General features: G+C 38.8%; 1 protein-coding gene across 3 annotated transcripts in view; it reads right to left on the bottom strand.

Moving 5' to 3' along the window:
* Positions 1–3,750: 3,750 nt before the first annotated feature.
* The window catches only part of TRPC6 (transient receptor potential cation channel subfamily C member 6), a gene marked incomplete at its 5' end in the record, with an annotated part of 99,764 nt that continues 78,390 nt past the window's right edge, over positions 3,751–25,124 (bottom strand). For 2 of the 3 annotated variants that reach the window (XM_080640527.1, XM_080640529.1), the window contains 8 exons: positions 3,751–4,463; positions 4,981–5,056; positions 6,959–7,042; positions 16,907–16,981; positions 18,859–19,062; positions 20,020–20,215; positions 21,846–22,110; positions 24,522–24,755. In XM_080640527.1, the coding sequence (XP_080496653.1) occupies positions 4,312–4,463; positions 4,981–5,056; positions 6,959–7,042; positions 16,907–16,981; positions 18,859–19,062; positions 20,020–20,215; positions 21,846–22,110; positions 24,522–24,755 (1,286 nt within the window). In that variant the 3' untranslated portion in view covers positions 3,751–4,311. The remainder of the gene's footprint in view (positions 4,464–4,980; positions 5,057–6,958; positions 7,043–16,906; positions 16,982–18,858; positions 19,063–20,019; positions 20,216–21,845; positions 22,111–24,521; positions 24,756–25,124) is intronic. The other variant, XM_080640528.1, reaches the window with a different exon arrangement.

The following is a 25,124-nucleotide window of genomic DNA, read 5'->3' as shown; positions in this document are numbered from 1 at the left end:
ATAGTAGCAGCAATATGACATTAACATTTTTTGAAATATAAGGCAACACTAAAATTTGACCTTTCCCAATGATTTTCAGGGACAGTCCATTTTCTGAAAGAGAGTGGAGGGTAAATGTCAGATGGCTGACTCACAGCATACTGGAAAGGTTAACACGAAAGCACAGCACCACCCATCGCTTCTCAGGCTGAGACATGATGATACCTGAACTGACTTTGGCCTGAGATTGTTCTTATGGTGACATGAAAGTCTATTTTCATGGACAATGATCGGGACAAAATGCAGGGCAGTGAAGCGCAAGACTCACTTCCTGAATGTCATCACCAAGGTTTTCTCGAATGATTAGGAAAGCAAAATTCACGCTGTCCTGAGCCTGTGCTAGAGGACATGACTGTCTGTCCACCCATCACACACTGTTCCGACAGTTCATCAGTGGGAAAAGCCTATGCTTATAGCATGGATACTGGAAGCAGAAGAAAGGAGAAATTCTTAGATTCTATACATACCAATTTTTCTCTGATTTTTACTGCAAGGCCCCAGATAACATTATACTTGGGGAATACTATGACTATTATGAATATACTAGAGGCCTGATGCACGAAGATTCATGCAAGAATAGGCCTTCCTTCCCCTGGCTGCCAGCACTGCCTTCTCTCCGGCCAGGAGCCGCCTTCCGCCTCTTGCCTTGTTGTGTCAATTTGCATATTCCCTCCTTATTGGCTGTGAATGCCACCATCTTTGTCACAGAGTTACGGTCAACTTGCATATTCTGTCTTTATTAGGTAGGACTAGAGGCCCAGTGCATGAAAATTTATGCACTGGAAGCGGGGGGCCCTCAGCCCAGCCTGCCCCCTCTCACAGTCTGGGAGCCCTCAGGGGCGGGAGGCAACCCAGCAATCAGGGGAAGGCAACGCCCCCATCACACCTCTGCTGCTGCCACTGCTGGCAGTGCAAACCTCGGCTGGTCCTGGTTACCTGAACCTTGGGCAGCCCTGGGTGGCTGGGGGGCTGAGGGGACTGGGGGACTCCAGAGGCAGGCGCTCAGAGCGGCTGGACCCACCTGGGGGCGGGCCCAGCTGTGCTGTGCGCCTGCTGTCCCGGCGAGGCTGAGAGGACTGGGCACCGCCATCTTTGTGATGGTGTGATGGTCAATTAGCATATTCCCTCTTTATTAGATAAGATGACCTCTTGAATAGGTATAATACCCCTGACCATTGAATAATGTGGCAACTTGATACATCATTTTCATGAAGTTTGAAAACCATGAATCAACATCCCTATAATTCACTTACACTGCATAAATTGATTATCCATCAAATGATACTAATATGAGAACAAAACTATCCCATAGCTGGTCATCAAGCACCATTCAACAGAGTGGCAGGGACAGCCAGTGTGACTCTCATAAACCCTCCTGGAACTTGATGACACAGGAAGGTTTCATAGTAGAGAAGGCGACTATGTCTGCCTGTCAGAGTCAGAGCAGATGGGGACCATCCTTCGAATGTGGCATGTGGAGGATCATCTCTTCCATGTCCTGAAGCTCCCCTGTCAGTCTATGTGGTTGGCAAATACTATCATACAGACCTTGCATTTTAATGGAATGGATGGTTTGCTTTTACTATTTACATGGTGATAAAATTCTTTCCTACTGGAATAAGCTTGGATGGGTGGGATAGACTTCCCAAATAGTCAATCTGTTCTCCTCAATGAGCCACAGTCATTGAACACACACACACTCTCTCTGAAAAGCTTCCAAGTATCCCACTCAGGCCTAACTCTTGGCCTGGCTCACACTATCTCCACCCACTCACTGTACATCTTCATTTTCATTCTTCTTCTTCTTCTTTTTTAATAACTACGATCCTTTTGAAGCCAAATCTTCTCTTTACCCAAAGCCTTGATTAATGCTTTTGTCTGTCTCTGGGCTGGGTATGTAATGGAACTTGGGGTTTTCAGGTACAGCCCATGTGTCCTCACCCAGGGATTAAAATGTAAGTGTCACAATGAGACAACCACACTCCATTATAGTCAGCCAAGACCCCAGGTAAGTGTGAGGTGTCTGCTGCAAGGTAGGCCTGGGTTTTGTTCCTGGGCTGACACTCTTGGTGTGAGTTACTTATCTCTAAAAATCTCAGTTTTCTCAATTTATGGAGGTAAATAGAATTTACCTCATTCGGTTGTTGTAAGCATTGAGTTAGATTAAATCGTGTATGGAAAGCATTTACCACAATAACTGGGCCAGGGTAGCTGCTCAGTAAACATTTCTTGCAGTTGTATTAATTCTCATTTCTTTACTTGGTGGCGAGCTCATTGAGGTCAGACACTGATTTTCTATTCCTTTCATCCCTGGAAAAAAGTTTTAAGCAGACAAGATTCTGGTAATTCATTTTATATGCCTAGTAAAAATCATATCAAATTTGTGTTACTTCTCAGTTTCAGACTAATGAGAATGGCAGAGAGTAAAACTAGGCATCGAGGTACAAACACAGGGTTGATTTGCTCACTGGTGGTAGGTTTGCCCTGAGGAGGGGCCATGGCTTGGCCCCCAGAAAGCAGCTGGGTAGTCAGTGCCAGGCAGCATGCCCCATCCTGACAGCCAAACCTCCAGAAAAGCACGTCGGAGAGGAGAAACATGACAGAAAGACAGCAGTTGCATAACTACATCTCTGCTTCCTACTCACTTTATTTCTAAAGGTTAAGCTGGCTGCCATGTGAACACAGGATTTAAAACCGGGGGTCTTGAGACATATGAGGGACCATCATGTTCATGACGATCCATTGACACTGTGCCTTCAGTTAAGCTCTCTAAAACCTTTCTTAAAATATGGTGGGGTGCTCTATTCATCTTTCAATGAAAAAGAAATGAGAAGAGGTGCCAATCCAGCTGCCCTCTGAAGAAAATCTGCTGACTCCAGGCATGGAGGCCCATCTCGTGCATGCACAACACAAGCTTTGTGGATGTTGGATTATTTTAATTAGCTGATAATGCATTTGGTATGAGGTTGATTTTTGCAACTTCTGATTCAAATATTGTCACGAAACATTTGAAAACAGACCTTTCCTGTGTCAGTAAATAACTTAATAAATATTACCCACAAATACAAAACCACTGAATACAAAATTGCAGCTATATTTTCTGCTGGTTACATAAAAGTCCTTTGATTTAATTTCGTCAAATTTGGGGCTGAACAGATTTTCTGTGACATTTTAGTTTTAAAATGAAGTTTCATTTTTGCATTTGAAACCCTTCCTTATTGAATTTAAAGCTGCACTTTCAGCTAATGCCCAGCATCATCTAAATATTGACAGCCTTTGCGAAGTTGAATGGATGACCCTTCAGTTCTCTTTTCCTTGTTTTAGCTGCTGCCTCACATCATCTGTAGTAAAAACCTTCTGGTGAATGCTCACGAATGCAAAGTTCTGTTTCATATATTTTGAGAGGAGGGTAGAACATAATGACAATAAGAGATAAGTATTTGCAAGTTCCTTCAGCACTTTTTTTTCTTTATATTTGATGCAAAATCTGGGAATTCACCTGCAAAGGCCCTCAGAAATGGCCCAAAATTGTGCTATAACTGGACTGAATGACCACAATTGTTTAGTCACAACAAAAAATTATAATGTAAAGAGCTTTAGAGGGTTTATATCAACTGCAAAAGAAAATAGGGTGAGCATTTCCTACACACACACACACACACACACACACACACACACACACACACACATGCACCTGAGGCATGATTCCAGGGTTCAGTGGAGGAAGTACTTTTTCACTAGTAAATATAATGTTTTCAAAGAGATGAATCAAAAAGTACAGGAAAGATTTAATCCCATTTTGCACAGACTTTATCAATCTTATTCTGTAGGGGCTAAGCAGGATAGGTGATTAAACAGCATTCCCTAATGGTCACAGATGGTTTTTCCTTTAGATTATAGGGGATCCACAGAGCAGGCAAGGAGGTGCCTGAAATCACCATCAGGGGAAATGCCCCTGCCAGCTGCGATGATTCCCGGGCAGACACTACGCAGCAACCACACCAACGCAGTTACACCCAAGAAAGCAGTTTATAAAACAAGCACCAAACGACTGGCAGAATTTCCACCGTGATCTGCACTCTTTAGCCCGAATGATGACATTTACCCATGAAAAATATTAAATGTTAGGGAACTAGATGATAGCATGACCCAAGTTATCTTTGAACATTTTCTTGTTTAAAAGGTGGTCACATTGGCACTTAAAAAAATAAATCAGAAAATAATATGGTTTCAAGTGGACAAATAAATATGGATTTTAGGGAAGTCTTTGCATTATCTCTTGCTTTCCTCTTGTTTTGGTTCCAATGGTAATTTCTCCCCAAGTTTTCTAATAAGTTCTGCTAGATCTTCCGAATTCTGAGTTTTTTCTTCCAGGAGTTCATAGCGGAGACTTGAGATGTCCTGTTTAATTTCCTTCAGTTCCCCTTTGAAAAAAAACAACAAGAGTGACAAGTGTACTGTCACTATGTAATGCAGAGTAACTAGCAATTCTGGGGTTGAGTGAAATCAGTCTCAAATCCATGCACATCTGTATGTTGAATCCTTCTGAAGGAAGTAACTTCCTAACCAGCAGATTTCTATTTTGTCAGCTACGTATTTCAGGTAATGAAAAGATTATAGAAAAAAATTATAGCAAATTTATAATTTACTTTGAGAGTAAATTAAAGGAAAACACTGGTGGCAAGTGTTTTGGGGTTTGGGAGGAACAGCCCCTCACTTTTCCTAACCACTTCCTCCTCCCTCCAAGCCCCCATAAAAACAATCCTTACTTATCTAACTAGCCGCATCTGCCCTGAACTGTGCAGAAATAGCCTGTTGCCTGAGATCTTACTGGTATCAACAATTTGTGAGAACCCGTATTCTCTTCTTGAAGCTTACTCTTCCCAGGCCCTTCCCTCCTGCCCTCCCTCGGCTCTGCATCAAGCCCACATCCTGGCTCACCTTCATTCACTTCGTCACTTTCCTTATCGATCTGGGCTTTCAGAACATATCTTTTAATGAGCCTCTTCATTATTTTCTAGAAAGAGAAAAAATCCAAATCCATCTCAGTTTTATGTTGATGACAAATCTCTCATTTGGAATAAATTTCAGTCATTCTCTCTTTATCAAGCACTTTAGAAGTGATTGTTATCAAAGATGAAGATGATTTACCAGAGAATGCATACATCACCTGAATTAATGACTCAAAAATTAATTCTGCAGAAAAGAGCAAGTTCCGAACAAACATCTAATCCTTGATTCATTGCTTTTATTTTATTTGAGAAGTGTTAGGACAAAACACAGCCTTTCAGTGGACAGATTAAAGGTATGCAGCATTGCAGGTGGAAATGGAAAATTAAGCAAATGGGAGAAAACTCATGTTTTTTTCCCCTCCCTTACTAAAAGACATAGACAGCTTTGATTTTGTGCTTTCTAATTTACAAATGGCCAGTGTCAATGTAATAGTTCCTCCAGTACCAGGACTTCTTCCATAAGGATGTGTGTTTACTACATACTTTTCATGAAAAGTAGAAGGCTCAGCACATGTGCAGGAAGTCCTGAGTGAAGATATAGCTAAATTACCTAAGCCAGTGGTCGGCAAACTGCGGCTCACGAGCTGTGGTTTGCCGCTCTGTTGACTAAAGAGTTTGCCGACCACTGTCATATACTACCCTTTCCCTCTTTGCACACAATATGCCACAATTGCCTAATCCTCACAGCTCCCAACTACACGGTAACATTTAGTCTAGTCCAGTGATCGGCAAACTCATTAGTCAACAGAGCGGCAAACCGCGGCTCGCGAGCCGCATGTGGCTTGCGAGCCGCAGTTTGCCGACCACTGACCTAAGCCCAAAAGGAAATGGTAGACAGTAAAATTCCACTTTCAAGAACTTATTCCAAGGGTGTAATTGGGTCCATGGATAAATATATTCATGTTAATGCTACATAATAGTAGAAAAATAAACCCTTACATGTCCATCAATAAGGGATTATTCTAAATTACTTTATTTTAAAAATATATTTAAATATATTTATTGATATTTTAGAGAGAAAGAAAGAGGGAGAGAGAGAAATATTGATGTGAGAGTGAAACATCACAGGGTGCCTCCTGCATGCCACCCCCTCCCCGCCTCCCACCTGTGATGGAGCCCAGAACTCGGGCATGTGCCCTGACCAGGTATTGAAGCAGCAACCTTTCGCTATATGGGACGATGCCCAACCCACTGACCCACACCAGCCAGGGTTTTTTTTTTAATTGATTTGAGAGGGAGAGAGAGAGAAATTGATGTGAGAGAGAAACATCAATGGGTTACCTTCTGCACGCATCCCAACCAGGGACTGAACTCACCACCTTTTGGTGTTTGGGACAATGCTCCAACCAAGTGAGCCACACAGGCCAGGGCAGGGATTATTTTAATAAATTATCATATACTTGTATAAGTGAGTATTACATATCCATTAAAATCATTATGAATATATGTTTTATGAAATGAAAAACTATTGCTCATCACATAAGTATTATTAATTCATTTATATATTATATATACATTTATATAATAATATTAATAAATGTAAAATTATACTCATGTATATAATCATCTGGCAAAATATTCAGCAAAAGTAAGTAATCTTTATTCCTCAGTGGTAGGTTTGAGGTGGATTTTACTCTCCTCTTTATGGTTTTAATAAGGGTAGACTTTTTACAATGAGCATGAAGACTCTAAGCCCCATGATGCCAGGGCTTCATCTATTTTGTTTACCCTTGTATTTCCAGTACTTAGTAAGTACCTGGAACAGGGTAGTTACTCAGTAAATACTTGTTGAATTAATTCATTATTTTGATATTGAGAAAAATATAATTTTCATTTAAAGAATTACATAGTTTGAGATTCTGTATTTTATAAATTAATAATCTTATTCCTTAAAAATTCATGCTTACCTGATACTGCCTTGGAGGATTACTGAAACTATTTAACTGGAAATCTTCTGAGCTTCTTATACTTGATTCTTTACTATGCTCAAGCTGCAATTTGAAAAAAAATAGAAATTTATTCTTATCTAAGTTTTAAAAAATGTGATTAGATTTATTAGTCATATAAATGAACTAAGTTTTATATAGTACATATAAATAATCTATCTCTATATATCAACATATAGATATGTAGATATATATATAGTACCACTTTAACTTCACTTGCTTATTGTTCTATCTTCCAAGAAAAATCACAGGCACTTAAGGTGTGTTCAGTCTCTCAATAACTATTAGAGGTCATCCGAGGAGTTTTTTAGACTTTGTGCATCAATCATGTTGCCATGAGAACCACGTTTTAACCTTCCCACAGACACATCTGTGACAGAGGAAGAGGCAGACGAGTTGGAGAAATAATGGTGATGACCTCAGAAATCCTGACTGACTAAAACATCCATGCTGCAGTGGGGTGTGCTGGGCCTCCTGAGAAATGCCAGGATGAGACTGTTGTGGGACAGAATTCAGGTGCCAAAAAAACACACTAATGAATCCATTTAACTTTTAGGATCTGTATAGTATCCAACTTGGGAAGCACTTTTAAAGTAATATACTTGCTTGAATGGGCAAATAACAAAGGAAGCAATCTGCAATAAAGATTTTAACATACCATGTTAACATGCTAAGAGGAAGATTAAAAAACTTTTCAAGTCACTTTCTAAAGAGAAAAAAATGATTTTACAAAAAACAAGGATAATCCAAGTTGAACAGAGTAGCTCCAAAATTTGTATGTTTTGGGTACACAACTATTTACAGGGGATGAGAAACTTTAAGATTGTCTTCAGAGATATTTCCCAATGACATCTAAGTTGCTATATATACAGCTCAATGAGACTCAATTAAAATCCTTGACTTTAATACTTTAATCTTTATTTTTATTTTTAAAAATTCATCTTTATTGCTGAAAGTATTACAGCTTTGATCTTTAAATGCCTGTATACTGAATTAAAACAGCTATGTACACATTCATCCATCGAACAAGCATGTATTAAATGTCTTCTATATGTAAGGTACTGTGCTAAGTTATGGGTACCAACGAAGAATTTAAACAATTATGGTCTAGCTGAATTATAGTAATAAGAAAATATCACAAGGCTGACAAAATTTATGAAAAACAACTTGTAATTTTGATAGTACAGATAGCATTTTTTTCACAAAGCTATTTTCTTTTTTCTTCACCCTCTAAAAATATCAGTAAAGTGTATCATTATATTATATTTACTTTGAAAACCATTAAGGTAAAATTATACAATTGACCAAAGAGAGGCAGCTTAGATTCTTAAGAGCACTTGATGGAGACCTAAAGATGCAAATCTGATTCTGCTACGAGTTAGCTGTGGAACACTAGGCGAGGTGCTGAAACTCTTCTGACAATGAAGGGGTGATCTAGTAACCGCTGTAGTCCTTCAAGTTCTCCTAATGAATGAATGTGTAAAATTTATGCAAGCTTAAGCCTATTTTAATAATATAATTTTAATATATAATTTATTTTTCAGTAATATAATTATTCATTTCTTTTTATAATGCCATAATTATTTCTGGCTTTCCAACTGTAATTTACACCTTAAGGACATCATTAAATGTGATGGCTCCGTTCAAGCTCACTTTCATCCCTATTTTTATGATGAAACATTGAGAGTAAGGACAGGTTCATAACCAGAGGGAAAAGATCCAGACAAATGGAATCTTTGCACATCCTTTACCACCTATTCATGAATTCACGACCTCTGAAAATCATTAATTTGATGCTCATTTTTTTATTTTTTCTAATCAGCAAACAAGCAGGCAATTTAAAAAATGTATTTTATTGATTTTTTACAGAGAGGAAGGAAGAGGGATAGAGAGTTAGAAGCATCGATCAACTGCCTCCTGCACACCCCCCAACCCCCACTGGGGATGTGCCCGCAACCAAGGTACATGCCCTTGACTGGAATCGAACCTGGGACCCTTCAGTCCGAAGGCTGACGTTCTATCCACTGAGCCAAACTGGTTAGGGCTGATGCTCATTTTTTTATTAGAGGCTACCAGTACATCCATAGGTGTTCATGGAAATTGGAAAATAAAAAATTTTGCTCCCTATAGATTTTTTGAAGGCAAATGTGGTGTGGTCTTTGATACTTGATATGCCAAATCATCCCCAATTAAGGCAGCTCCATGACACACCATGCCCTTGGAGATAATCCTTTAAAAATAACTTATTATAGTAATGTCATACAGGACTTCTTTCGTTTGCTCTTTTCTAATTTAAGGCTTTTGTGTTTGCTGTTTCCAAATCCTAAAACCCTCTTTTCCTGGCTCTTTGCCTTGATGACTAGCTCTCTCTCACCTTTGGATTTTTAAAAAATATTTTTATTGATTTTTAGGGAAAGAGGAAGGGAGAGGGAGAGAGAAAGAAAACCATCAATGTGAGAGCAGAACATCTACCAGCTGCCTCTTACATGCCCCCTACTGGGGATCGAGCCTGCAACCTGAGCATGTGCCCTGGCTGATAATTGAACCAGAAACCCTATGGTGCACAGGACAATGCCCAATCATCTGAGCCACACTGGCCATAGCTCACCCTTTGGATTTTTGCTTAAAACATAAGCTTATCGGAAAGCTTCTCTTGCCCACCCCATGAAAAATAGTTCTTGATTGTTTCCTTCGTAACACACTTCACAACTTACAATTATTACATTCACTGGCTTAGTTCCATGTGTATTGTCTGCATTCTCTAGGCTGTATAGAAGGATGGACTTTTTAGTTCATCCCAACGTCCCTAGTGCCAGCACTGCCCAGCAGATGGCAAGTGCTCAACATTGCTGGTTGGTGAGGTAAGTGAAAGAAGACGTGTTATTGGGTCACTAATGGGCCTCACTTGGTTTCTGGACCCCTTGGTATACAAGGCATGTACAAAACTATCTGGGTTCATGAACCAGTAGGTTGCAGTTCAACTACATGATAAAGATACATGTGAAATACAGTGAATTCATTGTAAGCCGTAAGGCAGATAGAAGCCTTACTAAGTAATACACTGGGTGATACAGAGGAAGTAACAGTACCAGGAAAACAGAAAACAGAACTCTGTTCACTTAAGAATGTGTACGATTGTGGATTTCCCAGAGGGTAGATCTTGAAGAGCCAATGACTGGAGTTAGTGTGTTCACACAGTTTCAGCCTAACAGATCTCCCAGGTGTGGAGGCAGTGGACTGTGTTCCAGGTTTCTCAATTGAGACATTTTTAACACTTTGGGCTAGAAAATTCTTTATTGTGGGGGCTTTCTGTGTATTGCAGAATGTTTAGCAGCATCCATGCCCTCTAAACCACTCTATGCCAGGAACAGTTACCCTCTCTGGTTGTGACAGCCAAATATGTCTCTATTACAAATGCACCCTAGGGATGCCAGTGGGGGTTGGGGAGGGCAAAACCACCCCTGGTTGGGAACCACGGGTATAGTGAAATGGTATATGACTAAACATTTATAAAGTTATTTGGAACATTTTTATGACTAGTTCTGCTTTAAATATGAGACATGAATTTGGATACAAATAAACATTTTTAAGAAAAATTTCTAATCCGTTTCTAAATACATAACAGGTATGCAATAAACACATTAAAATGGAATAATACAAAAAATAGTATGTAAGGAGGAACTTACCCAATGTGCAAAGAAGCATTTTTACCACTTGGTGGCAGAAAATTCTAACATATTGTTTCTATGTACACTAATGAAATAAACTGGAAAGTCAAGAGAGTTCAATTTGCAATATGAATAATATTCAAACCTTAGGGATCTGGATAAGTATAGATCATATTAATAAGTACAATGTGATGGGAGTGGGGAGGGGAACCTGGCTGAGTAGAAGCAGGAAGGATTGGATATAAGCTTTGTTACAGATTAATGCACACTCCAATTCTTTTTTAAAATATATTTTTATTGATTTCAGAGAGGAAGAGAGGAGGAGAGTTAGCAACATCAATTATGAGAGAGAATCATTGATCTGCTGCCTCCCTCACATGCCACACTAAGGATCAAGTCTGCAACCTGGGCATGTGCCCTAACAGGGCACATTGAACTGTGTGTGACCTCCTGGTTCATAGGTCGGTGCTCAACCACTAAGCCACACCAGCCGGGCTACACTGCAATTCTGAATGATTCATTGCCTCTCCTTTTTAATATACCTTCTACCACATTTCCTGTATTCTTTATGTTTTCTCTCTGTTTCATTTTCTAACAATTCGTTTATTAACATTTCTCAACTCTTTGTACAATCAGAGTGAGGAACACTCAGTACCTTGTTTGTTATTTATTAAGAGGAACAAGTAAGCTTCAGTCAGTCGTTGGAAATTATTATGTGGTTGGACATAGCAACAGTTCTGAGAGTCTCCCATTCCCCACAGCTGAAATGCCTGAGGCCAGGAGCAAAACCATGAACTTAACGGTACAGGCAATATATGAGTCGGCAGGAAATGCAGATGTGAAATGAAGCCATGGGGTATAGAGCCTGTAAGCCTCTTGCTTTGGAGTCAGGTAGATGTGAATTTGCATTCTGGCTTTGTCACTTGTCTGAAATGGGACTTTGGACAAGTCATTTCACCTCTGTTAATCCTCACATTCTTCCTGTATAAAATAGGGAAAATAGTATCACCAACCTCCTAGAGCTACTGTGAGGATTATAGAGATAAGGTAGGTAGAATATGTAGCTTGACATACAGTAGGTGTTCTACAAGTGTCAGTAGCTGTTGTTATTATACAAAAGTCATAAATATCTGCTCTGTGGCTTTGGGCCTATTTCATGGTTAGTTTTAATCTAGTTAAGTTATTCTGCAGATACTTTACAAATACTGCTTTTTACTGACATGTCCAAGCTCACAACTAAGTTATTCAGGGAATGCAATACTCAGTGATTCCCACACCCAGATGAGCATCCAAATCTCCTGAGGTCTTATTAAAATACCAGTTTCCAGGCCTCACTGCGAGAGACTGTAACTCAACAGGCCTGAAGAGGGCTGGGAGCTTGTACAAACTCACCCAGAGAAGTGGTCCTAGCAAAAGTGACAAACTGAAACCACTCCTTTCTGTGATTGTATCACCACAGGGTTAGAAAGATAGCCTCTGCCCTGGCCGGTGGCTCAGTAGTTAGTGTTGGCCCCTCGCACCCAAGGGTCATGAGTTCAATTCCCGGTCGAGGCCACATACCGGGCTTGCAGGTTCGATCTCCAGTCCCAGTGCAGGAGACAATCAATCAATGCGTCTATCATTGATCTCTCTCTTTCTTCCTCCCTTCCACTCTCTCTAAAAATCAATGGGGAAAAAATCCTCAGGTAAGGATTAAAAGAAAAAAAAAAGATAGCCTCTGACTTGATTAAAAGTTCAGGGTTTAGAGTTCCTGGATATGTAACTGATTTTTTAAAATTGCCACGTCTGAGTCCACCCAGCATAAACAGATCAATAATGCTAAAATAACATGTCTGTGCTGCATGTGGACTGATGCACCAGGTGTACACACCTGCGTGTCTGCTCCGTGTTGCTGACTGCACAGGGTGTTAACACCTGCGTGTCTGCTCCATGTTGCTGACTGCACAAGGTGTACACACCTGCATGTCTGCTCCGTGTTGCTGATTGCACAAGGTGTACACACCTGTGTGTCTGCTCTGTGTTGCTGACTGCATAAGGTGTACACACCTGCATGTCTGCTCCGTGTTGCTGACTACACAAGGTGTACACACCTGCATGTCTGCTCCGTGTTGCTGACTGCACACGGTGTACACACATGCATGTCTGCTCCATGTTGCTGACTGCACACGGTGTACACACCTGACCTAAAACTGACAACCTAAAAGTGACCTGCTCTGGAGCTGGAGCACAGCAGTTATTCAAGAAACTTCTTGGCATTTCAGATTTATACATGTAACACCGCATGGCAGGGATCAAATTTTAATTTATGGTATCCTTTCAGAATGCATATCTGAAACTCTCATGCCAGCAGCCACCAACGTCAGTGACCTTCAGAAAGATATGGTCGAAAATAATTAATAGGTCTGCTTACTTTGTTTCAAAAAGTATATAGTGAGATCTGGGTTCTCAAACTTAATTCATTCTGGAAGGCTGTTCAAGAAGTGATTTGTTTGAAAACTGAATCATTTTTTGTCCATTAGAAATAATGTAAATTGAATGAATCCATTCCAGACCTCCAAATGATTTCCTGTTTTAACCTTTCTTTTATACACTAAATATCTAATGTACTGTTTAATCTATAAATAAATACTTATTTTCTTAAATTTATCAAAACCATCCCCTACTAGCCTTAAACAATTTTTTCATATATCACTACCTCCAAAATGCTATTACTGGCTAATTGCTTTTCATTTATCCAATCAACAACAGTTTTTCTACCTATTCAAATATTGCCTGTGTTTGTTATTTTGTGAGCACTTTCACACCCTTAGCAATATTAATGCTCTTTTGTTTTAAAATTGTGCTAGTCATTGGATTTCACCAGCAACAAAAGCAGTCTCTCCTTTGTTTATTGCCTGAGAGATGCTTTTTGTCCTGCTGAGGTGTCAGCATGAAAGGGTTGTCAGGTTGAAAACTGAAGTTTTGGTCCACAACTGAGACATTTTTTCTGTGAACAACTTGGTGGAGAACCGAATTGTTTGAGATGGCAGACGTTTGAGAAACAAGGTTTGACTACTTATAGGGCTCATCCTACTGATGTCCATGGTGTACTTGAAGCAGATGTGAAGGGCGCGTTTGAGCAAACTAATCACCTTCACCTTCAAGGAGTCAAAAAGAAGAACCGAGTGAAATACAAACTCTGTCGTTTTAGACGTAGATTTCATGATAAAGAATAAGCAAAAGCCACATGAATTGAGTAAGGAAGAAAGAACCATGAGAGTTTTTCTCAGCACATATCAGGGTCCAACTCAGTAACAATAGGCAAAAATGTTTGCAACTATACATAGTTGCTTTAAAAAAACATTTTCTCAGGAAGATGTATAGTTCATGTATCACAAAAAAAGCAAGCTATGGAACATGTGCCTCAACCTGAGTTCATCACAAGCTTACATGGCAAGGGAAAATAAATTACACACTATGGTGATTTGGTCCCCCAGGAATCAAACTTGAAGACCACGTTAGAAGGGTGAGATGTTTTAGAATTATGCCTATGAGAGATCATGGGGAGTGGGAGCAGGAGAAGGCTGAAAAGCTTCCAGATTGTGAGGCTCAGCTCTCCTGGGAAAGAGAGAAGGTAAACAGATTGTCTGGGCAAGTCAGCCAGCCCAACAGGGAGCGCAGTTCTGAGACTGCTGCCAAAGGCGTCCTGTGATGACCACAGATGCCCAGGACCGGAAGAGCATGGCCACTCGGGGAAGGCTGAGGGGGGTCCCAAAGAGGCTGCACTGAAGGCTATCAGCTGGCCACACTTGAAGCATCTCTCTCCTGCAAGAAAGATGAATGGCACATCTCCATGGCTGCCACAATAAACAGTTACACAAAAGGGTCTCTAGATGACTAACTGATATTGGAATCAGCATGTTGTTAATCCACATCAGGGTCAGATACCACATGCTTAGGGTTGCTCTTAAAGATTAAAATATGTGCTATTGGAAAGTATAAGGTGACCCAAGCCTTGTTTAAAAGATATAAAACATTTGTAGCAGCATTATTTACAATAGCTAAGATCTGGAAACAGCCTTAGTACCCATCAGTAGATGAATGAAAAAACAACAACAAAAAACCAACAACTATGATATATAAACACAATGGAATACTATGCAACTGTAAAAAAGAAGGATCTCTTACCCTTTGAGACAGCATGGAGGAACCTAGATTTCACTTAGCTAGGGGAAATAAGCCAGTTAAAGAAAGACAAGTATCACATGATCTCACTTATATATGGAATCTAATGAGCAAACTAAACTGATGAACAAAATAGAATCAGAGATATTGAAGCACTCAACAGACTGACATATTTCAGAGGAAAAGGCAGGAGAGGTTTGGGAAGAGAGTAACCAAAGAATTTTGTATGCATACTAGAGGCCCAATGCACAAAATTTGTGCAAGGGCCTTGGCCCTGGCCCCCGCCCACCACCACTGCGGCCCCCTCCTGCTGTGGCTTTGCCTGGAAGGAAGGACGTCTGGAAGGACATCCGGTCTAATTAGCATATTACACTTCTATTATTATAGATAGACATAACCCATGGGTATAGGCAACAGTGAGGTGAAGGCCTGGGGAGACGGTGGGAGCAGGATGGAGGGGTCAATGGGGAAATTAAAGGGGACATCTGTAACACTTTCAACAATAAAGATAATAAAAAATAAAAATACACATCTTTAAATGTATATAAAATGTATTTTCAGGTGATTAAAATAAAATTTAATTTTCTAGATTTTTGGAGATACTAAAGAAAATAATATTATTTGATTTGAGAGATACTGTAATTTCTATCACAAACAAAGGCATTTGATTCCCCTTGAATTTTTCTCACATGTGTCTGATGATTTGGGGTGTCATGTATTCATCCTAATTTTAGCACAAGTAGTTTCTTATAGGAAAACTGTAAATCAAACTTACACTGACCTGGTTTTGCAAAATTTTTTTTGAATTACTTATACCCAAATAACCAAAAGAGCCACTTCTCTATGACAAGTACTTTACACTTGCATAGTGTTTGTAATTTACAAAGTACCATTGTAATCTTCCTAACTGTTGTGTGATGGGTTTGTGTAACTTGATCATCCCTATTTTATAGATGAGGAAATTGAAGTGCATAGAAGTTAAATGAATTGCTAAAAAGGTAGAGATGTGATGAGATCCCAATCTTCTACGTACTTAGTTCCATGTTCTTACTATATCAATACTTATGAGCATTCTTACTGTGTTGGTGGAGGAAACATAGTATAAAAACAAAACAAAAAAGCCTTCCTCTTCGGCATTTGTGTCCCCTGGAGAGACACTGTAGCATAGTTCTGGCAAATGAGATATAACAACAGGAATTACTGGGAGCACTTCTGAGAGTGGTGGCAGTCAGCTGGCATGCCCCACTTTTCCTTTGCCTTTATTCCTTCTTCGTGTCTAGAAGTGGGTGTGATGGCTGGAAGTGAAACTGTCATCTTGCATCTCACTACCACAAAAAAATCCAAGAAAATCACTGAGACCCTCTCTGGCAACAGCCCTGTAGTGCCCACCTCTGGAGGGTTAAGAGGGAGGGGGGAAACAAACTATCTTGTAAAATACCATGATTTGGTTTTTTATATCCAACTGAATGCAAATCCTTCTGATACACTGGCCTTCCCCTAATTAACTCATGTATAATTTCCCTGTCTCAATAAGCATTTCTTGCACCTCTATATGCACGCTACAAGAAGGAAGCAAATGTTCCCATCATTGGGGGTTCTGCCACTCCAAATTAGGGAGCACGTTTCTGAGGCACATTGCTCATTGTGAACTGTGCCAACAACAACAGCCATTGAATTCTCATGGTACCTTTTTTGACAGCCTCTTGATTACTGACAAACGAGGAGGCTCTTCTGGCTGTGCATCCTCTCCACCTGAGCTGCCGCTAGTTTAACCCCATCTCCATCAGTCCCTGATGGCTTCCTCTATGTTTCTCCTTTCTCCTATCATTCCTGTATCCCATCTTCCATAAGAAATATGTGTCTAATATATCTTAAATAAACACATAATTCCTTTTGTTGATTGTTTGAACATAGCTTTATTTCCAGCTCACGATGACAGATTCTTTGGGCATTGTTAAAATAGTTAAATTCTTTAATGTGTCTAATTTCTGTTTCTTAAAATTGCTTCTGAACATTTATTCTTTTCTCTGAAAATATAAGCCTATGCATGACTTCATATTTTTAAAGATGATCTTACCTGTTTTCTGTCAAGTGATAATTTTGGAAGGTCTTCATGACTTCCCAAAATCCCAAATTTCTTTTCTTCATTTCTCTTTTAAAGATAGATAATAAAGTGAGCATAATTGCTAACTACATTTTACTCTTTCTTTATTCCATATTTTAAAGGCCATCTGGTCTAACCCTCTAGCAAATTTCAGTAGGAGAAAAATACTCTTATTGGGGTCTTCCCTTTGGTAAGTGCTTAGACATCTACTTTGCACATTGAATTATCTCAGATTGCAGTTCTAATCACAATGTTATTAAGTAAAGAAAATTTTTGCTACTCAACCCACTATATTCTATGTTATACATCTGGGAAAATGGCATAAATGGCATATTTTTCCAAAATTCTAACACAAAATAATCATAAAAGTAATGATATTTAAAGAGGGCTTTGGCATTCTCAAAGCACTTTTGCATGTTGATTTGATTTGATCTTCGTAATGTAGATATTCCCTTTATTCCCATAAAGGAAGAGTTCTTCCCTCCTCAAAGCGCAGATGGGAAAACTAGAGCTCAGAGAGTTTATTATTCACTTGAGAACCCCAAGTAGCAAATGGAGGAGGAGTTAGAATTTCTTTTTACTCAATGATAAAATCTTATAATTGCAAGGAACTTTTACACATTTGGCTTAATTGACCACCCATTGTAGGAATATCTCCTTATGTATTGTCATGTTGGTCATCCGGCATATTGATTACTTTCAGTGATAGGAGGCTTATTACTTCATAAGACAGCCCACTACCCTGTTGGGCAGATTTTGTGACGAGTTTGTTTTTACATAGACCTAAAATTGAACTATTTGCAACTTTCATCTATTGCCTCTCTTCCTATTTTTGAAGGGACAGAAACAAAACAATTGTACTTCCTAGTCAAAAGTGAGAATTCAAAAGATATTCATGTTCCTCTCCAGTCCTCCTTCTTCCAATGAAATAGCCAGTTCCTTGAATTCGCCATCATCTGACACCCTATCCACACCTGTCCCCATCCAGGTACTCCTCCTCTGGATGCCTCTAGTCCTCCCAGATGTAGAGTTCTGCACCCAGCAGGGGTTTTTGTGTGGAGTAAGCACCGCCCCCGCCCCCCGCGACACACACAATTATATACAATATTCCACATGTGCTCTAAACATTTCTGAACATACTGTGATCTTCCTAGCCCTTCATCTAAGCAATATACCTCTTTTATGGTTTCTTGAGATTGCATTGCCTCATGGGATTATTGTTTCCAATGAGTACCCTTACATCTTTCTTTCCTGAACTACTTACTGCAAGTCTAGTCTCCCACAAAGCAGGTGAGCAGTTGATTTCTGAACTTTCCAATGTAGAAGTTACTTAAAGTCAAATTCCCCCAAGTCATAATCAGCTCCTGATGCTTTGCCTAGCTGTATAAATTGAAGGTGAGTGAGAGACATATGGCCACAAGTGCAAAAATGGGTCCCAGAAAAGCTCTCCCTTTCAGTATCTGCTCCAAATAATGTATTACATTATTTTAGTTAAATTTCATAAAATTTTCTTATATTCTTTTAAGCAGGACATGTCCAATGTGCTCCTGTTAAACAGACATAAGTCAAAGGAACATGATTAGCTAACTGACTACATAAGGAATAAATGGACATGTTACCATGGACTGTTTCTTTTTACAGTAGTTGTAACAGCCATAGTATTTGTCCGGGCCATTGTGGCTCAGTTGGTTGAGCATCAGCCCATGCACCAGGCGGTCACTGGTTCGATTCCCAGTCAGGGAACATGCCCAGGTTGTGGGCTTGATCCCCTGTAGGGGGCGTGAAAGAGGCAGCCATCAATGTTTCTCTCTCTTTCTCTTCCTCTCCCTTCCTCTCTCTCTAAAAAAATAAACAAAACATATTTCAAAAAAATAAAATAGCCACAGCATTTTAAAATACAATAAACAATTATCAAGTCAAATTACCTTGTTCATCTCAGTATCCTCTTGGAAACCCTTTTTATGACACCGGAACAGCTCAGAAATCCATTTCTTAAGCTTCAGTAAGAGATAAAACAGGGACTTCGGACTTGGCACCAGGTTGAAGGGAACAGGAAGAGTTCTTCCCTCCTCAAAGTAGGAAAACCAAAGTTTGGCCCTTGCAAATTTCCATTCCACATCGGCATCATCCTATACAAATACACATGACAGTTCAGCAAGGAGATGCATAAACAAATTTACTGGGATATTTCCAACACTGTGTGCCTTGCTAAGTAATGACACCTGCACACCTCCCAGACCCCAAAGACTGCTCCAAGACTTTTTCAAAAGGTTGGTTCTACTCACACACTCTCCTAAATATGTCTAAAATTTTATCAGGCTAACAGGACTACAGGTTTCAAAACTTGCATGTGTTTACAAATACATTGAAATGTATAAATGTATTTTCTAAAAAGCATTATAAAAATTAGTCACTCTTTTATTCTACAACAAATGACTTATTTGATTAACTCACAGGCCGAGGTTTCTGGAATAAAAATTTATAATCACTCTAAATTTGAGAAAAGGTCAATTATGAATCTCACTCAATAAGATTTTGAGGCCCTGGTCTGTGTATACCAGTGGTTAGAGCAACAGTCCACACACTGAAGGGTCCCGGGTTTGATTCTCAGTCAAGGTCACATACTTGGTCAGGGCAGGAGGAAACCAATTGGTGTGTCTCTCTCACATTGATGTTTCTCTCTCTCTCTCCCCTCCTTTTCACTCTCTCTAAAATAAATGGAAAAAATATACTTGAGTGAGGATTTAAAAAAAAATACAAAAAGATTTGGATAGCAGTGGTATCCTTAGCAATATATTTTTGAATAAAATATAAATTAAAACTAATATAGCAGTTCTAAATTTTTTAACAATGAAGAATCAGACAGTATTTCTCCTCCTCATGTCTTACTCACCCAATACATCCACTGATGTTTCATTTGGAAGCAAAGAGTTAAAAGTCTCTAGCTTACTGGTCAAACACTTATATAAAACAGGGAAAGAACAAAGGAGGGAAAGAAGTCTGGATTTTCATCACCACTGCTGAGTTGATCCCTAGAATAGTTAAAATATGTAGGCACAGAATACACAAAGGTATACAGATTATACCTCAATCTCCTGGAATGAACTGTTGATCATTGCAATTAACATGTTTAGCAAAACAATGACCATTGTAACGTTATAGACGCCATAAAGAACATAACCGATGTTTTCAATGAATTTGTGATTATAGTTGATGACTACTGATTTCACTTCAGAAAGTCCAAATATAGCCCAGAACAGTGTCTTAAAACTTTCCTCGACTCTGGAGGGGGGAAAAATAGAGAAAGGAAATAATGAAGTATATAAAAAACTGACAGTGGTACCATAATAAAAGTGAGTTAACTTAATGTCTTTGCAAATTATTAGGTATTCATGAAAAAACGTTTTATTTCCCTAAACCTGTTTTTTTCCATAAAATGGGAACAATAACTTTTATTTCCAGGATTGTTGCAAGAATGAGATAATATTGTGCATACAAAGCATATAGCACAATATCTGGCACATCATAAGTACTCAATAAATGTTATTAACATAACTTCATAACTACAAATGTTAACATTTAAATAATCCATTGCTTTGGCAATGGAATTATTAAATGTATTACTTAATAATAACATTTCAATTTGTTAGAGCCCTTTTAAGTTTCCTGCTCATCTATACTTCCACTTATGTGCAATAAATAGTAGATAACAATATAATGTGTCTTAAGGAAAATATGACAATATAAAGAGACTATTATATATATATACTAGAGGCCTGGTGCATGAAATTCGTGCACTCAGGGAGGTCCTTCAGCCCGGCCTGTGCCCTCTCACAGTCCTGTGTCAGCAGTCAGACATCCTTAGCACTGCTGTGGAGGCGGGAAAGGCTCTTGCCACCACCACTGCCCTCACCAGCTGTGAGCCCAGCTTCTGGCTGAGCAGCACTCCCCCTGTTGGGAGTGCACTGACCACCAGGGGGCACTTTCTGCACTGAGTGTCTGCTCCCTGGTGGTCAGTGCGCATCATAGCAACTGGTCGTTCTGCCGTTTGGTCAATTTGCATAGTAGCCTTTTATTATATAGCATACACTGTTACCAAAATCACTGACATGTCTTGGTAGGTATTTCAGTGCTTTAGGCCTAATTATTGAGCAAAGCTAAGCCTGTTTGTTTAACGAAGGTGGTTTCATTTATCTGATAAACTGCACTTCAAAAAATATGGTAACAATAGGTGATGCTCCAGTTGATGCTTCCAATTGTGACACTGAAAACCTAATATTTGTGTAATCAATTCCAAACATACTTTATTAAAAAACACACATGTGTGTCTATGGTGAACATAAGCCAAAAAACTCTTGTCACTGTTGATAACTCAGATCTCAATATGATCTGAGAAATTAAATTAGGAAAGCAGCTGTGCTCACAGTCAGCACCCCAGCAGTTAAGAGCACAGATGCTGAAGTCAGTGGACAAAGGGTTATGTCCCAGCTTTTCCAAATGCTGGCAGCTGTGCAACAACATTCAGCAAGGTATTTAACTTTTCTGAACCTTAGTTTCCTCTTTTTGTGAAATGGAGATAATAAAATCATATTATAGCACCTGGCTCTAAAAGTGTTAGCTATTATTACTTTATATTAGGAAGGTGCTTATATTTTTTAGTTCTTTCAACTCATTTACAAATCTCATTTTGCTAAAGAGGAAAATCAAAGTAGTATTTATCCCATAAACATATACAAACACTGTTAAGCCAACATTAATTTAATCTGCAATCTTCACCATCAAAACATTTGAGAACATATACATCGTGAGGGTCTCATTTTGTTTTATACAACATTTATTAAATCTGTAATCATTTAAGCTCATATTTATTTAATCTATAATCACCATCATCAAAACATCTGAGATCACATACGTTGTAAAAGCTTCATTTTGTTTTGCACCAATGTAGTAGGAGTAGAGGTTGAACATTCCAATCATGAAGGCCACAAACACCATGATGAAGATGACCATGAACTTGAAGATGTCTTTTACTGTCCTTCCAAGTGATATCTGCAGAGGTCCAAAGCTTTCATTTGCTGGTAAGATATAAGCTATTCTGGAGAAACTTAAAACTACAGCAATTGCATAAAGACCTTCAGATATAATTTGAGGATCAGAGGGGTCCCACTTTATCCTGGCTAGGAAAAAAGAAGACATGAGTTATGGTGAGTTCCTTTAAGCTGTTTACTTAAGTTCCCAATGGAATTCTCTGTTCTTAGAGGGCTTCTTTAAGCATCAGGTATATTTGAGCTTCTGAGTTTATTGAGAAAATGACCCTCCTAGTTGGTTTGTTGGCAATTTTCCAGAAGAGAATAGCATAATGGTTAAGAGCTCTAACTACAGACTCAGTATACATAAAAATTCCAATAGATAGACTAGAAAGACTGGGACAAATTATTTAACTTCTCTTAGTCTTTATTTTCCCATCCTTGAAAATGAGATAATACCACTTCTATCACTCTCATCTGTTGTGAGAATTCAATACATCAACATATATTCCCTGTTTAGAAAGTAGTTGACATTAAATAAATGGTAGCATTTATTATTTAATCTTAAACTATAATAACACTAGAGGCCCAGTGCATGAAAATTAGTGCACCGGGGCGGGGGGGGGGGAGGTCCCTCAGCCCGGCCTGACACCTCTCACAGGGAGCCCTCCAGATATATCCTACTGACAGCTTAGGCCCACTCCCCGTGGGGAAGGTGCTGCCCCCATCACGCCGCTGCTGCTGCCACTGCTGGCTATGGTGGCTGCAAGGCCTGAGCCCCAGGCCTCACAGCTGCTGTGGCTTTGTCCTGATGACGTCTGCCCTAATTAACATATTACCCTTTTATTAGTATAGACTATTACGTGATTTGGGGCTGGTGGAATACTTGTAGTTATTTAAACTTACTAAAGTAACTTTATGGGTCACTCAAGTCTATTTTTATCATAGAAATGAGCAATTATTCATTTATTAATTTTGATGACCTGATATAATTACTATATATTACTATGTTAGGTCATCAAAAACCCAATTAAGAAAGCATCATAAGAAAAATGCAAAAACAATGTGTAATAAAAAGGAAAAATGTTATTATAAATGTGTTTTTGTTTACTTGCTGAGAAGTGGATTAGTTTCCTTTTTGAGATCATATACATAGTGCTTTGAATGTAAGTACTACATATAAACAAATAGATTGCTTTAACTTTCTAAAATTCTGTATATTAAAAACTGTAGTTAAATGGTAAAAGAAATACTACAAGTTAATAATAAAAAATAAATTCTTATGTGATATAGCCAATAACTGGTAGAGATGTCAATGAATGTGTTAACTGATTACTTATCAGAGGGTTAAAGTAAGTATACAGAGAAAGTCTATTTTTCCCACTCCATGTTTCTACAAGAAGGGATTTTCCCTAGGCAAATAACTGGACCTATTTCCATCCTTAGTCACTTTCCTCCTGGGGAGGTGGAATGACTTATCAGATTGTTGACTTGGGATAGATTACTGAGCATACCTGGCTCAGCTCTGTCCTCCTTTTCTTGTGAATTCTCCTCTGAATTCACATGGAGGAATCTCACATGGTCAGGCACATTCTGCCATACCCCTCTTAGGGGAGAACTGTCCTGACCATTATTGTTTGGAAATTTGAAGATATGTCTTCCTAATTCTGGGGGTTCAATATTGCTGAGCCCATTGGTTAATGACTCAAAACCATGTCATCAACCCTGAACTTTATCAGTATTAGAGGTGATGATCTGACCTCAATATTAACTTTTTCTTTTTATTTCTCAACTAGTTCAAAGCCTGGGTGGGAAACAGTAGTGTCATTTATTGAGGGTCCTTTCAGAGATTCCAACAATTCCCTTGCTTTCAAATAATCTATATGTCTTAAATGGAAATGGTACTCAAATGTATACTGAGGTTTATTTGTGTGTGTTTTTTATACACTCCCATTGTTTATTATAGCATTGTTCACGACGGCCAAGATATGGAGACAACCTAAGTGCCACCAATGGATGAATGGATAAAAGAAGATGTGATATACACACAATGAAATATTATTCAATCATGAGAAAGAAGGAAATCCTGTCATACGTGAGACAAGGATGGACTTTGAGGACATTATGCTGAGGTAAGTGAGACAGAGAAAGACAAAAAGACTGTATGATATCCCTTATATGTGGAATCTGAAAACAAAACAAAACAAAACAAAAACAAACAAACCAGACTTGAAAAACAAGGAGTAGTGTTTTTAATAGAGATGAGAAAAGAAATAAATCCAAGACACAAGCAAGCATTCTCAATGGAGTCTGATAGTTAGCCAACTGACCCAAAAGATCAGTGAGATCATTCCTGTGACTAAGAGATGTTTCCAAGCAGAAGAAAAATAGAAGGAAGAAACAAAAAACATGCTTCTTCAGATACAGATACTCTGGAGAAGCTGGAAATTAACCAATAATTCAATGAGAATGGGTGATAACTAAACTACTATTGTCATGTACTTTTATAAGAAAATTCTACATTTTTATTAACTTATATTGACAGTATACTGTAAACTCACCCAAATTGTAGTATTTCACATTGTCTCCCAATGTGACTTTTGTTAAGTCTTTCAAAGTATCATTTGCATCAATGATGCTCTGAGCTTTGGAAGCGTGCCAAAATGCCATGAATCTTGCAATGAATGATGCTGCAAAGATCGCTAACATACCAAAATCAAGCATATTCCACAACTCAAACAAATATTCCTTGGGGCCTTGAGTCCAAATTTCTTTACATTCAGCCCATATCATGCCTGCATTAGAAAGGGGTTAAATTATCAATTCAATTTCATTCCAGCCTAAGCTCTTCAATAAAACAAAATAAATTTGAAAGACCTCAACCTGATATTCAAAACCCTTCAGCATTTGGCCTCAAACCAACCATTCATCCATAATTCCCATGTCTCCCCAAATCGTACAGTCCAGCAATATCAGAGCCTTATCTGAAAGCAATTTGACAAAGTTCATCAAGATGCTTTAAAAAATCATTCTTTGATCCATTAACGCTATACATAAAAATATATTAAGAAGATCTTCACTGTAGGATTCTTTATAACCAAGACACACACACGGCCATTTGGTATGATATTTTCATTGCCATGGGATAGTGAACATGAGAATGT

Source organism: Plecotus auritus (assembly GCF_963455305.1).
Source record: "Plecotus auritus genome assembly, chromosome: 9".
NCBI lineage: Eukaryota > Metazoa > Chordata > Mammalia > Chiroptera > Vespertilionidae > Plecotus > Plecotus auritus.
The sequence above is the reverse complement of the archived record's forward strand: the minus strand, read 5'-3'. Positions and strand labels throughout refer to the sequence as shown.